At 42.5% G+C, this 13,652-nt stretch overlaps 1 protein-coding gene across 1 annotated transcript; it reads right to left on the bottom strand.

The window, feature by feature from the left end:
* Nucleotides 1–537: 537 nt before the first annotated feature.
* Nucleotides 538–4,018, bottom strand: LOC135373992 (defensin-like). The gene is made up of 3 exons (XM_064607008.1): nt 3,808–4,018; nt 2,623–2,679; nt 538–751 (listed from the first exon to the last, which is right to left on the bottom strand). The coding sequence occupies exons 1-3, from the start codon at nt 3,851–3,853 to the stop codon at nt 630–632; spliced, it is 225 nt and encodes a 74-aa protein (XP_064463078.1). The 5' UTR covers nt 3,854–4,018; the 3' UTR covers nt 538–629.
* Nucleotides 4,019–13,652: the final 9,634 nt, after the last annotated feature.

Raw genomic sequence — 13,652 nt, 5'->3', positions numbered from 1 at the left:
TGGTGTGTCTGTTTGTCTTTCCTCGAAGCCAACTGACATGTTGGCAACGAAATAATGCAGAACATAATTAAAAATTGGGCTATTCTGCATTTCATACTTTAAAATCAATATAAAAAAACGAGCGGGGGAACAAATAAAAAGACGACACAACACAGAACAATAGATAATGTAAAAAAACTTATCAGGTAAATACCATGTGAGCTTATGTTATCAGTTTCCCTGTCTTTTAGCACCAACGCTGCTGTATTTTTTTTCAATGTATCAACCACAACTCCTAAAACACCGTTGCTCTAAATCACGGGTCAAATGTTTTTGGTGTCTCTCTGTGATCTTACTTATGATCTACTATCTACTAGATCTACTAGATCTATGATCTACTAGACTTATGAAATCGAATAAGGTCGATCAGCCCGATTCAACTTTTGCCGTGGAATGGCCGACCAGTGTATTGATTTCTGAATAGATTCTAGTAGATCACGTTCTTTTTCTTTTTTACTGTACACTTGTGAAGTAAACCACAGTAAAATCTGAAACAAATATTACTTCATTTCTTTTTTATTCGGTGAGCGCTACGTAAAGACAGTTCCCTTCCGTTTCCATCTTCATAGCGTTAACCTGCTGGAGACTCATCAGTAACACTTGCATGTATGCTCCAATACGCTTTTGCAGTAGCCTCCTCTGTAGCCACGACTGGTGCAGTAGCTGCGACACTGGTACTGGTTGAATGGACAGCCACCTAGCCACCAGCCACCTAGTTTATGAAGTGAATTATCGTGAATTTGCAATACTCAGCACAATATTCTAAATGACTAACGTACTGCGTTGCTTATGTGATATTTTGATGCATCCCCCAAACTACGGCAAGCAGTTAAACCATCACCCCCCCCCCCCCTACCATACGCAAACAATGGCATTCAATTTGGCTTGAGCCCTCTCGTGATCATCATACTGACCATACCTAGTACAATGTTCATATTAATTGTTCCTTTGTTTGTCGTTTAAATATAATTATATTGTTTGAGTGCAGAGCACAAAGATGAAAAACTATGATGCACAAAATAAAAACAGTCAATGTCTACGATACCAATTGAAAGGGACTGTAAAGTGAAATTTCATCGCCATGTTTTTATGTGTCACCACGTAGAACATGTCTTTGTGTTGACTAAGGCGGAAATTGATTCAAAATGCATATTGTTCGAGTGTGTTCTAGTGGATATTCAAAGGTACCTCGCACATCACCAATCACAACGACACAAATCTACAATGTTTTGTGTGCCATATGACTACATAGTTGAGCAATGAGGGATGAGCCTGCACCCTTGCAATTCCGCTCATATAATTGCATTTTTCGGCATATTTCTTGCTGACCGTCATATAGTATCACCGTTGCACATGATGTAACGTTTCGACGCCAGCTGAACCATTTATTAACGTTCGCTGTTCCCTTTGTTTTGCCATTTCCCACGGTATTTAAAAAAATGGGGGGGGGGGGGGTCCATCCAACATCCCTATATTCTAGCTGCACATCTAAGCTACTTCTCTGCATTTAAACTGCTTCGTGCTACGCAGTCATTGGATTCGGTTAGCACCACTAGCACCCAGAACCAACTTCTGAAAACAGAACGCGCAACAAGTAGTCAGTGAGTGAGAGTCGTGCTTGATAAAGATAAGGGAATGAAAGTTGTGTAGCTGAATGAGTTATGTAGCTAGCTAATTCGCCGGAATAAAACCCAACGACGTAGCGCACATTTCAGCGGTACATGGCTTACTTAACGGTGTTAATCGTGCAACGCAAACATACATACGTGTATGTTTGTGATTTTTTTTTAACCTCACTATGGCTATGGTGGCACACTGCAATGACGAACGAGGAGTGCATAGCTGTGCGCGTTAACGTACATTCCAACTGCTAATAAGGAATGCGTATTTTCATTTGCAGGCCATTTTTAGACAATTTTCATATTTATACAATTTTTATGGTAGGCAGAGGTACCAGAGCAACATTCACGGCATCATGATATTTGTGCAGATCTTGCGCATATTTTGCATATTCAGACGTTTCGCGCCGCACATCTGCGTGTATATTTTGTATGTCTTTTTTTTTTTCATAAAGACCCGGGCCCTAGTGATGGCACACAATCCTTCATATTTTTCATGCTAACAAATTAATTTGAAAGACTGATAATTTGGCCACAGGCGTCCGCCAGAGCAAACATTAGAGGCCGCAGCGGATTGACGGACAGGTATCACGTGCTATTGAACTACTACGTAAGGCATTTGAGACCGGTTACTAATTACTACTGTTGGACCTGTCTTTAAGAACAACAGCAACTCTTGAGAAGTTCAGTTTAAACTGTCATGACCTCTAACATTATATTACCATTACACACCACACGGTCCCGACGTGAATGGGGTGACGAGAAAATGAAAGCCGTGTAAATCTCTTGCTATCGCTGCTGTGTCCAAGACCTTGCATTCGGGCAATTTCTACACATGTCTGGTTTACGTTGTACTGTTCCGGGATGCACGAATCCGTCTCCTTCGACTACGAAGTGCACATTCCAGCTGGAAATCACCTCAGAATTGCCGCATGTTCGTGAAGTGATATAATATTTTACTTACGACGAATTCGGACGGCTGATGACTCTTCAAGATCATCGACGTCTTGCGCCATCGAGGCTGTTATGAAAAGTTGACAGAAATTAAGGGAAGTTTAGTTATACAGAATTAGCGGCGTATATTGCCTACCATATCATTGCAACACAAAAAGGTTCACGTCTATGTTAAACGAGACACATCCATGCGAAACAGGACTTGTTCACACTAAAAGCGTATTACATCAAACGAAAACATCCCGTCTATTTAAACTGTTTATCATTAGTAACGGTTTATTTACATATACTGCAGTCTCAATGGAGACTATTGCAGGAGTGCCTGAAAGAACTGGTTAGAAGGTAGCTCGTGAGCAGAACCTTCAAGAGCATTCCAATCATAAACACACCTCGGAAAAAAGCTAAACTTGAAGCAATCAACTCTATAGGAAAAAGGAACGATATTTAACGCGTGCGCACTTCTTAGAGAGGAAGGACAAGCAAAGGAGGGATAATGATCAGTCGGTTTTCTAACGTTCTGATTTACGATAGCGTCAAATGTCCTCATACGAATCGTTCGGAATCTAGTCTCGAGTGGACTTTGAGAAATCCCCGGAAGCGCAGCACTGGGTGAGAACATGGGATGCTACCTGGATAAAATAAAGCGCACGGCCTTCTTCTGAACAGATTCCTGTTTTATAATGTCAGATCTACGGTACGGTCCCCACACTTCACATGCGTATTCTATAACGGGACGAATTATGGTCTTATATGCTAGCAGTTTAGTTTCTGTGTTTGCAGACTTCAGTGATCTTCTCAAATATCCAAGTTTCTTCATTGCCTTAGAACAAACATCATCTACGTGCTCAGACCAAGAAAGCTTAGCATTCAAGGTAACCCCTAAATGTTTGTAGTAATTTACTTTGCTTATCCATATCCCATCGATTTTGTACTCATGTAACAATTGCGACCTGCGACAAGTGAAACTCATAGTTGCGCATTTACTGAAATTAATGGACATGCCCCATTGATCACACCACCTTTCAATTTCATGTCGGTTGTCGGTGCCTAAAAGGCAACAAGAAATTCTCGACAGTTTGAGGTTTATGTATTTTATTTCCAAACGTGTTCGATATGCGTTCATCCAGTTCAAAGCTTTACTTCTTGCTACCAGCCGGTTAATAACAGATAAAGAGGGACCTAAAACAAAACTTACCGACAGCAAGGGCGAAGACAAGAGCAATGACAAACACAGTCTTCATGGTGCCAAGTATAACTGCAAGCACGAAGTAGATACACGATAGAGACACCAACTTTCAAGCAAAAATCAGAAATCCTTAGCTACGACGAGCTAGCACACAAAACTCTTCCTGCAGCCTACAGATCTTTCATAGGAGCTCGAAGTGGGTTATTTGTTCCGACTCCAGCGTTATCTCTTAAGGGTAATATTTGCTCATATTGTTTCATCGGCGGGACGTCAGTGAATCATCCGTGGATTTTTACTTAGAGGATAACGATCCTCCATAGATATCGTGGCCGGGTATTGTCACGACGTTATCCTATTGTAGTCTGGAAAGCGAAAAGTGGGTAATGTAGCCATCCAGTGAAGTAGGATTAAAGCGAAACACTAAAAAAAAAAAAAAAAAAAAAAAAAGAAACGGTTGGAAATGTTTGTAACTCCGGATCTGAAGCGTCTGCTTCGATGTTGCCTAGGAGGTCTTATTTCTCAGAACCGCTTCGTTGCATAGACTACTTCTGTATTCCCGACAGTTCATCGACGTGTATCTTTTGAAACACCTTTGCCACGAGACAAGATAGTGTTAAAAACGTAGAACCCTGTTTTTGCGGATGTCATTTTCAATTCCGCGTTAGCGTGACTAAACAACTGTGGCTATGAGCGGCGAACAGGGGCGGACAGATGGAGAGAGGACAGCGGGAGGGAGTGGGGGATAGGCACAACAATTCGGTGTGAGGAACACCATATAGCACCACATGATTCAACTCACTTTTTGAAACATGCCTGACGTCGAAAAAGTGTCTGATCTCTGGTTCTCCCTTCTCTAGGTACTTTCTTATAGCAGGGTGACGGTCCGTTGTTATAGAGTTCACCTTTATGCCTGTTCAAACAAACAAAGCATAAACAATAAAATAGATGTTGTGGGTAATCACTACACCACAGATTTAAATGCACTAAAAGGTGGGAAAACATGCAGGCATTTATGCAACAAAAACCCGAAAACATACAGGGATCTATGATGAATCTACATCGAAAATCATTCATTTTAACAGTAGTCGAGAAGTCAAAGCCAGTAAGAAATGATCTCGGAATGGAAAATAAAGTTTAGCATAATTTAACATTCTGGCATACGTGAAACGTAAGAGTAATTGCAGATTATGTGCACAGTGAATGAGGAATATACACAGTATTTCCGACAGAATGAACTTCTGGTGAATGAACTTCTGAACTTCTGGGTTTCTTTTCCTTTTGCTTTGTTGTTTCATCCGTTTCCGCTGGAAGTGTTACGTGGGTTGAGTGGCTAGTTTGCCAGAGTACCACAAATAGGAACACAAATAGCTGATAAATCTGCTACAGAATCTGTGCAAAGACGATGAGCACATGGAATCATCACAGTGTTTAGAACCATGCAGAGGAAGATAGAGTAGAATACCCTCAAATGTTGTACTAGTTTATCTGAATTGGCTGTAATTATGCTGCAGCTTCATAGGCAGCAGTTAAAATGCTACTCACAATTGCAAAACTTCATGCTAGCACTCAATTCTTTTTACAAACCTTGGTTTGTGATGTGATGAATGTTTCGGTGACTTCCATAGGCCCGGTTTCACCAACTCTTGTCAACTGGACCAATATCAAGGGTTGCCAATTCTTGAACTTAAGAGACACTTTTTTTTTCTTCCATCGGTGATGCGGTGAGTATTTCAGTAACTCCTTTAGTGAACCGGTAATTTAATGACCGTTCATTTTAGTTGAGATGCTGAAACTGGGTCATTATGTAGCGTTTATATTCTGGTGCTGTGCAATGGTTTTTCGAAGGATTCAAACTACAAAAAAGGTTAATAATAAGAAATCTTTCTTGGCATATCTACCTACATACATGTCCCGGACAGCACGTAAGAAACTCAACGGAATATAAATGTCATCATGACGTTGGTAGACAGACTGATACCGAAACAAATCGGAAGGGGAGGGCTGGGTTCCACGAATGGGCAATTGTTCCTCCTCTTGAAAGAAAAGTAGGACCGCAAGTCGCCTGCTCTCTCAGAGACCACCGTAATCCCCTCAAGACCGTGCCTTTTAGACGCGAACTCGTCACCCCTAGCTTTGAGCGTAGGTCAACTGTACCAAATTGGTGGCTCTGTTGAACAGTATGATGTCATTTGTTTTTATGATGAACAGTATGATGTCATTTGTACCGTTTCCAAGGCACTTTGTACAAGGGTTTTGTATGCCAGCAGTGTACTGTCTGCGAAAGGTAGTTTTCCTGTCCACTTCAAGAAGGCACTTTTTTAAGAGGCTTAGAGGATGCGTACCAAATGTGTGATTTCCACTAAATATCAGAAGGGAGGTGCACACCTAAACACCTGAAACACTCAATTAATTGTAGGATCAAAATTACATGGGAATATATTGAGGTTTGTCTTGTTCACAAAAGGTATCATTGCACAATCTGCAAAGTTCATTGGTAGTTGCCATGGCCTACATCAATCAAACGCTGCAAACCACTCATTGAGCATAGTCACTCCGCGGTACGCAAAGTGAAAAGCGTCATTGCCCATTGTGAACATAGCCATGCAACAATGCTTGCGGCTTTGCATTTCACACGAGTTTTTTTCATCACTTTGTTATGAGATGACTAATGCTTTGCCAATTCAACACGAGCATACTTTGTAACAACTACTTGGAACTTTGGAACAACCTTGCAAAGCATAGGTACTCGTATGCACTTGACATGCTGCACATGTAGGTAACACAATTTTGTATTTGCTTGATATGTCCAACAAGCAGATATATCAAATCTTTGTGCCAAAATGGTCCGCAACGTGTCCGTGTAGAGACGAGTCACTTAGATGGAATAGGTATAGCATCTTGATGTTGAATGCAAGACGTTAATGTTTGACAACATATATATCATGGTTGAATAGAGCAGTATATCATACACACCAGAAGAATGCCAACATTTCAGTGCTTTACCTTTACCTGTTATTCCAATGTTTACTCTCCCTTCTATTGGAATTATGTATTTCGGAATCATTTTTGTATTACTGAATTTTAATTTGGCAATCCTTTCACATGTGTTGTGATAGGCAGGTTAGCAATGTAAGCAGTGTTTATGTGCCTCTCACAACCTGCATCTTTATGCAAAAATACTCCAAAAGCTGGGAGACGACATAACTAGACAAAAAAGTAGAGAACTCCAACTTAACATAACAAAATAACAAGATTTACTCAGACGTTTCATCCGTCATGCGACGGACATCATCAGTGCCAAACTGAATGAGAGATTGCTCAACCGGTCGCTATTTAAGGAGACGGCAGTATTGTTCGGGGAGGGGCCACGGTTTTTGTTAGAAACCGAGGGGTCACCGCGTATGTGCTAAGACTCTAGAAGCTTCCTGTGCCCTCATGTTTGTTCTGTCTTGCTATGTTAAGTTGGAGTTCTCTACTTTTTTGTCTGCATTTTTATGTCTGACGCTGTTTTTGTGACAAGAGGGCAAGGGTGCCAGATACATGACAGATGTTCACAAAAATGCAGAACCAGAGCGATATAAAAAAAATATATAGCATAACACAGTTCCAATCATTTTGTCATGTCCTTTTTGCTGTGTCGTCTGTTCTACATTTGTTTTTGTTTTTTCTTCGTGTGTAGTTTCTGGGTTTTAAGCCCAAGAGCAGTTGCTGTAGAGGATGCTGCCAAAGCACCACCCCGATGTCGGGGCGACATCGGCCTGATGTACTCCTCCCGACACCCCGATATCGGCCCAACATACACTCTACAACACCACCCAGAGTTGGGGCAATGTCTGATCAGGATATTGGTCCGATATCATTTGGACATGCCGCCGATGTCATTTCGATATGCTGCCGACATGCTACCGATTTGTGACTGATGTTGCGCCAACATAATTTGGTATTTGTATTCGCGTGTTCGCAATCGTAACTACAAAAACAACTTTAGACTGGTTATTTGCGAGAAAACGACGTCTTATTTCTGCCATTGTTTCTTACTCGTTTCATTTTCGTATGGTTTCCTTTGTTCCTTGTATTTCCCATGGCAGGCAATGAGTGTGGCGTTACAAAAAGCAAGACGAAAAGAAGTTTAAAGGCTCCTAGGACACCAAAGTGCAAGAAGCTTTCAAAAGGTACCGGCATTCCTTTCGAAGCGAAAACAAGTACTATATATTTAATATCTTACGAGCTTACGCAAATTCGAGAGCCCTGCTCGTCTCGGAATCAAAATGGTGGAGGTGACGTGTCTCAGTTTAATTCGCTCAAGCATACAAACAAGGCTCAAGTGAGGAATTGCTTGGAATATTAGCTCGACATCAACCTAACGAACGTGTTTCCTACTTGCTTTTCGCGCGAGTAACTAAGTAAGTCCATGGAAAGCCAGTGTCAGCGTCATGTCGTTGGCTTCGGTCAACATCGAGCCGACATTGCCAACTTCAGTGGGATATATATGTTGGTCGAAAGTTGGCAATGTCGGCGTCATGTCTCTCGTTTCTATGATCATCAAGCCGACATTGTCAATCTCTGTGGGGTGTTAATCGTAAGTTGACATTGTGTCAGCGTCATCTCGCTGGTGTCGGTCATCATCAAGCCGATATTGCCAACTTCAAAGTGATATCGGTCGCAAGTCGGCATTGTGGGCTACATGTCGCTTGTTTCGGTCAACACCGAGCCGACATTGCCAACTTCAGCGTGATATCGGTCGCAAATTAGCAGTGTCGGCTAGGTGTCGCTTGTTTCGGTGAACACCGAGCCGACATTGCCGACTTCAGCGCGATATCGATCCCAAGTTGGCAGTGTCGGCTAAATGTCGCGTTTTTCCATCAACATCGAGCCGACATTGCCAACTTCTATCGTACAGCTTGGGACAAAAGTTTACGGAACACCGGGTTGTCGCATTTCTCCAATGGAGCGACAACCTAGCAGCAAAAAGGAGTGGACATACATACTGAGAGGTGGATAGAATAGCCCGCCACCCGTTTCCTATTCAATAGCTTCGTGATAGCTAGCAGGGAAGCGCTCCGATGAAGAAATACGCAGGTGCCGTGTTCCGCAAACTTTTGTCCCAAGCTGTACATCGGTCACAAGATGGCAGTGTCGGGGATGTGTTGGACCGACATGCCCAACTTGCTGCCGATATCGGCCCGATGTCGTGTGCTGCCCGGGTGAGAACATGTGATGCATACATTTTCTCATTCTCACATTATGCTGTACGCAGTGTGAACTACAACTCAAAGGAATTTAATGAGAGGCAACTTGTCACCAAGATTAGTGTGGTAACATTGCAAAGGAAAAATAATTCTAATCCGTAATGGATTTCTATCCTGCTTAATGGTACAGCATCAGATGAAAGTTATTCAAATAATATTAAAGAAATAACCGTGCAAATTAGCAGTCAAACAGTGAAGCTGGCTGCAGTACACTACAGTGTCTCACATGTAACAATATCAGTGTTTCCAAAACTCACACATAAAGCTTAGGGAGGCCGCGATAGTCAAAGCGGGGGTTACACCACCTGGCGAAAAGAAAAAGCAGATGAAGTGAACGCAATATGCGACGAAACCAAGGAAACTATCTCGCTACAACTGCAATATATTGAAGTTGTTTTTGAACAATAGACGTTCAGTTCAGCGCACAAACACTCGGGAACCGACCTAACGTGCTTTCCGTCAGGTCCGTCGCATTATTTCTCACTGTGTCATGACGGACGCCCTACCCTACAGCATACTTCACTTGCGCACAGTAGTATAACATTTGTATTATTGTATATGTGCCAGGGCGTACACAGCCACAGAAGAGGAAAGACATCAGCTGTCGTACACAAAGCTATCCCGAAAACTATACCCATCTTCGTTGATGCACCCACGAATCCACAGGAAGACCGCCGAGGCTTTCCCACTCGGATTAAGTACCTGTACCTTGAACTGTGAACAGTTTGGTGTACACTCCAGAAAACGAGACAGCTGATTGCCGATATCATGAGCGCAGCCATGCGTGCCGACAAGGACAGTTCAACAGAGGAGCAATTTTAGGTGAACGCCAATGTGGCGCTAGTGGTGGGGCGCAACAATTTGCACTTCAAACGACGTAAAAGACCAAAAAGTGAGCAGCGAGGATGCTTGCTTGCTCATTTGTCATTATTTGGGCCTGTAATCCACATCAGGGTTCAGAAAGGCTGCTAAATGCCGGACAAGAAAAACGTATTAGCAATAGTTTTTGTCCAGTTGCGGTTCAAGCTAATATACCTTTTTTGCTGCTTCCTTCCTCTCTTTTCTTTCTTTCTTTTTTTTCTTTATCGTTTTTTACTATTGTCGGCTCGTTCCGGAACCCTAGCTTGGAAAGCTGCTCCTGTTTAGTTTCGGTATCAATCGGAATGTGGGGGCAGGGGGAACAGTCCACCGCTCCTCGAGTTTTTATGATGGCTCTGCCCCCCTCCCCCGAATTTTCGCTCTGAGGACCTCTTTGTATGTGCCGCACTTCTCAATCTCTAACTCCATGTCCAGCAGTAGGTTAGGTTGGGTTGGGTTGGGTTAGGGTAGGTTAGGTTAGGGCTCGCTCCCCCTTGCCGTGATGGACTTCCGAGTTAGTGCGAGCGAATGGAAAACCTGAAACGGTGCACTACAAAAATCCCACCTCTGTGGATAATAATTTGAAGCATACAGATGAAGGATTCATCTCATATCTAGAACGATTGCCAGCAATTATGCTCTTTCTGTTTCTAGAAAAAAAGAAAAACAGCTTCATAAAAAAATACATCTTAGTGAATTATGAAAATTATAATGCCAAAATACCTTGCAGATAAGGTTTTCCTCCACTCACATACGCGTAAGTGCGAAACTAAATGTACAAGTAGTCCTAGTTGTTTTATTAAAAAAAAAGATCTCTATTAAAAATTGCTACGACCACGAAGTATGCCTTTGTGGCACGTTCCTGTTTATTCTGTGTGTGTGCGTGTTTCAGCTTGGACACATTTTTATAAAAAAAAGTCACGAGAGCACGTCATTTTCACAGTTGAGTTCTACCGGCGCGTATCTTTTCCAAGAAAGACTATAATGACTAATAAGGATGACTAATCAATTAAATTCATTAATTGACTCTATTAAGGACTGCTTGAACAAAAGTCAGATACCGATATGGGAGACTGTCGTAGTTAAAATCCACACCACGTGTAAAAATTTTGAAACAGGTTTGTGTACTAAAATATCCATCCCTGAATTTTGACATGCACATGGGTCAAAACCGAAACCGTGGCAACACCGTTTGGGGTGGTGGTCTTCACGGTACGGGATCTATATATACTTCTGTATTTCAACTGCGCTCGCAACTATATTGTCTTGGCTCCGAAACAGTATGTTTCTGGAAGGTAGAGAGAGGAAAAAGTAATCACAAAACACGAATATACTTCAAGTGCTCTTCTCCTTAGGGAAGCGAGAGATTTATTGACTCTACGTTGCAGTAGTGTCAGCGCGCTGAGCGGTTGAGCTGGACTTGGAATTAGAAATGGAAATGAATAAAAAAATAATAAGAAATAATACTAAAAAGAAAAAGAATGAAAAAGCGTTATCTGAGCTGATCGAGGTCGGTTCGCTCTGGAAATTGTTGCACCGACGACTAGCGCCACGTTCGAACTTACCTAAAATTGCTGCTCTGTTGAACTGCCCTTCTCGGCTCGCATGGCAGCGCCCATGAAATCAGCAATCAGTTGTTCTCGTTTTGTGAAGTGTGCACCGAACTGTTTGTAGTTCAAGCTACAGGTACTTCATAGGAGTGGGAGAGCTTCGGCAGTCTTCCTGTGGATTCGTGGGTGCATCAACAAAGATGGGCATAGCTTTCGGGATGGCTGTGTGCGCGACAGCCGGTGTCTTTCTCCGTCTGTTACGTCGCGAGAAAACTGACATCACCGTCTGTGCGCGCTCAGGAAGCTTGAAACTTGCCCTGATACATATACAGTAATATATACCTTCAATATACCCTGATACAAAACGACGATAAAACCAGAGACACGGAACAGAAAAAGACAACACGACACGTTCTCAAACACAGCAACCCATTTAATGAAGAGACCTACACTCCTAATAACCTTCGGATGGGTGGAAAAGGGAGGGAACACTAACGCAATTGAAACGTGACTTAATCTCTTTGTACTCAGCTAAGAGTCGCCCAAACGGGTCACGCACCTTTTTCAACACACTTGTCTCTTGGAAAAGCGGGAAACAATTGTGACAATCTTTCAAGTGTTCAAGAAGTTCTGAATTTCCTGAAAGGCTGTCTGCATTCCTTTTATGCTACAAGAGCCTAATGTTTAAGCATCTACAAGACTGTCCCATCCTGAGCACATCACTTCTTAGCATGTCATTGATGGTCTCAGTGACCACAAGGCCATTTTCTTCTATATCTCTCCAAGTCGCCCAAATGTTCGTAAATTCAACGATAAAACCATATACGACTACGCTCGAGCTAACTTCCAAGCCATCAACCAGGGTCTTGAAGTCTGTATCAAAATTCCTTGTTTCAAAGATAAGAGTGAAATCTTATGATAGCAATCCATGGCTCACTAAAAGTTCCAAGATGCTGCTTGGATTCTTGAACACATAATCTTCTCCAACGTAGTTATGTACCTTGAAGAAAAACGCTTCTTCTATCCCTTGCAGCACGGGTTTCGAAAACTCTTTTCGTGTGAAACTCAAGTAGCCAGATTTGTTCACGACATCTTTCTCCACGCGGACAATAATCATCAGACTGACGCCGCTTTCTTAGACTTTCGCAAGGCCTTCGATATGGTGCCGCACTCTAAGCTTCTATACAAACTCTCTCTGCTTAACCTCGACCCGTATGTCATCCGTTGGATAGCTCAATTTCTGACTAATCGTACGTTATTTGTTACTTGCAACAACCACCTATCCCCAAATGTACCTGTGCTTTCTGTTGTCCCTCACGGTTCAGTCCTCAGCCCTCTCCTTTTCCTTATCTATATAAATGACATTCGCTCAGGCATATCTTCCACGATTCGTCTCTTTGCAGACGACTGTGTAGTGTACAGGCAAATCCTCTCGCCTTCTGGCCAACTAACATTACAAAGCGACCTTTCACTAATCCGGCATTGGTGCAATGAGTGGCAAATGCCTCTGAAAATTGCAAAGTGTCGCATTTTGTCGTTTTCCCTAAGACGGGTCTCCTGTCTTCCTCCCTTCCCCTACACTCTAAGTGATATTACATTAACCCGAGCAGATTCTTACAAATATCTTGGAATCCACCTTTCCTCCAACCTAACTTGGAACGAGCTCATCAACCACATAATAACTAACGCTTCTCGCTCACTACGCTTTGTTAGACTCACCCTCAGGTTGGCGCCCTCCATCTTAAGCTCCTAAACTTCACGGCTCTTGTACGTAGCAAGCTGGAATACGCATCACCTATTTCGGACCATCCCCAATAGTGTCTCTGCGACGCCATAGGAGCCATCCAGAATCGGGCTGCCCGTTTCATTTCCAACGACTACTAATTCAATACCTCTGTAATTAAAATCAAATATTAATCTTGACTCACTCGAACATCGTCGCCGTCTTGCCAAGTTAGCCCTCTTCCATAGGTTTTTTTTTTTTTCATCTTGCCGCCGCACCAATCGCCCATCACCCGCTCGAGTGTCATTTTTCCTCGCATCGACCACACTAATAAGGTCACACGCTTTTATTGTAATACCAATGCATTATCCAGATCACTCTTTTGTTCAACTGCCATCGAATGGAACAACCTCCCGTCATCTCTCGCAACTATTATCAACCACACATTATTTTGTAACACCCTCTCCCGTTCAC

This window comes from Ornithodoros turicata, unplaced genomic scaffold (genome assembly GCF_037126465.1).
Source record: "Ornithodoros turicata isolate Travis unplaced genomic scaffold, ASM3712646v1 Chromosome37, whole genome shotgun sequence".
In the NCBI taxonomy this organism is placed as follows: Eukaryota; Metazoa; Arthropoda; class Arachnida; order Ixodida; family Argasidae; genus Ornithodoros; species Ornithodoros turicata.
This window is presented reverse-complemented; position numbering and strand designations above follow the sequence as displayed.

Excerpts from the sequence above, each read along its gene's own strand:
- LOC135373992 (XM_064607008.1), bottom strand. The coding sequence starts at position 3,853 with ATGAAGACTGTGTTTGTCATTGCTCTTGTCTTCGCCCTTGCTGTCG. Across the intron at positions 2,680-3,807 it reads TGTCTTCGCCCTTGCTGTCG|CCTCGATGGCGCAAGACGTC; the intron begins GTAAGTTTTGTT and ends TTTTCATAACAG. Across the intron at positions 752-2,622 it reads ATCAGCCGTCCGAATTCGTC|GTGGCTGGTGGCTAGGTGGC; the intron begins GTAAGTAAAATA and ends TTCATAAACTAG.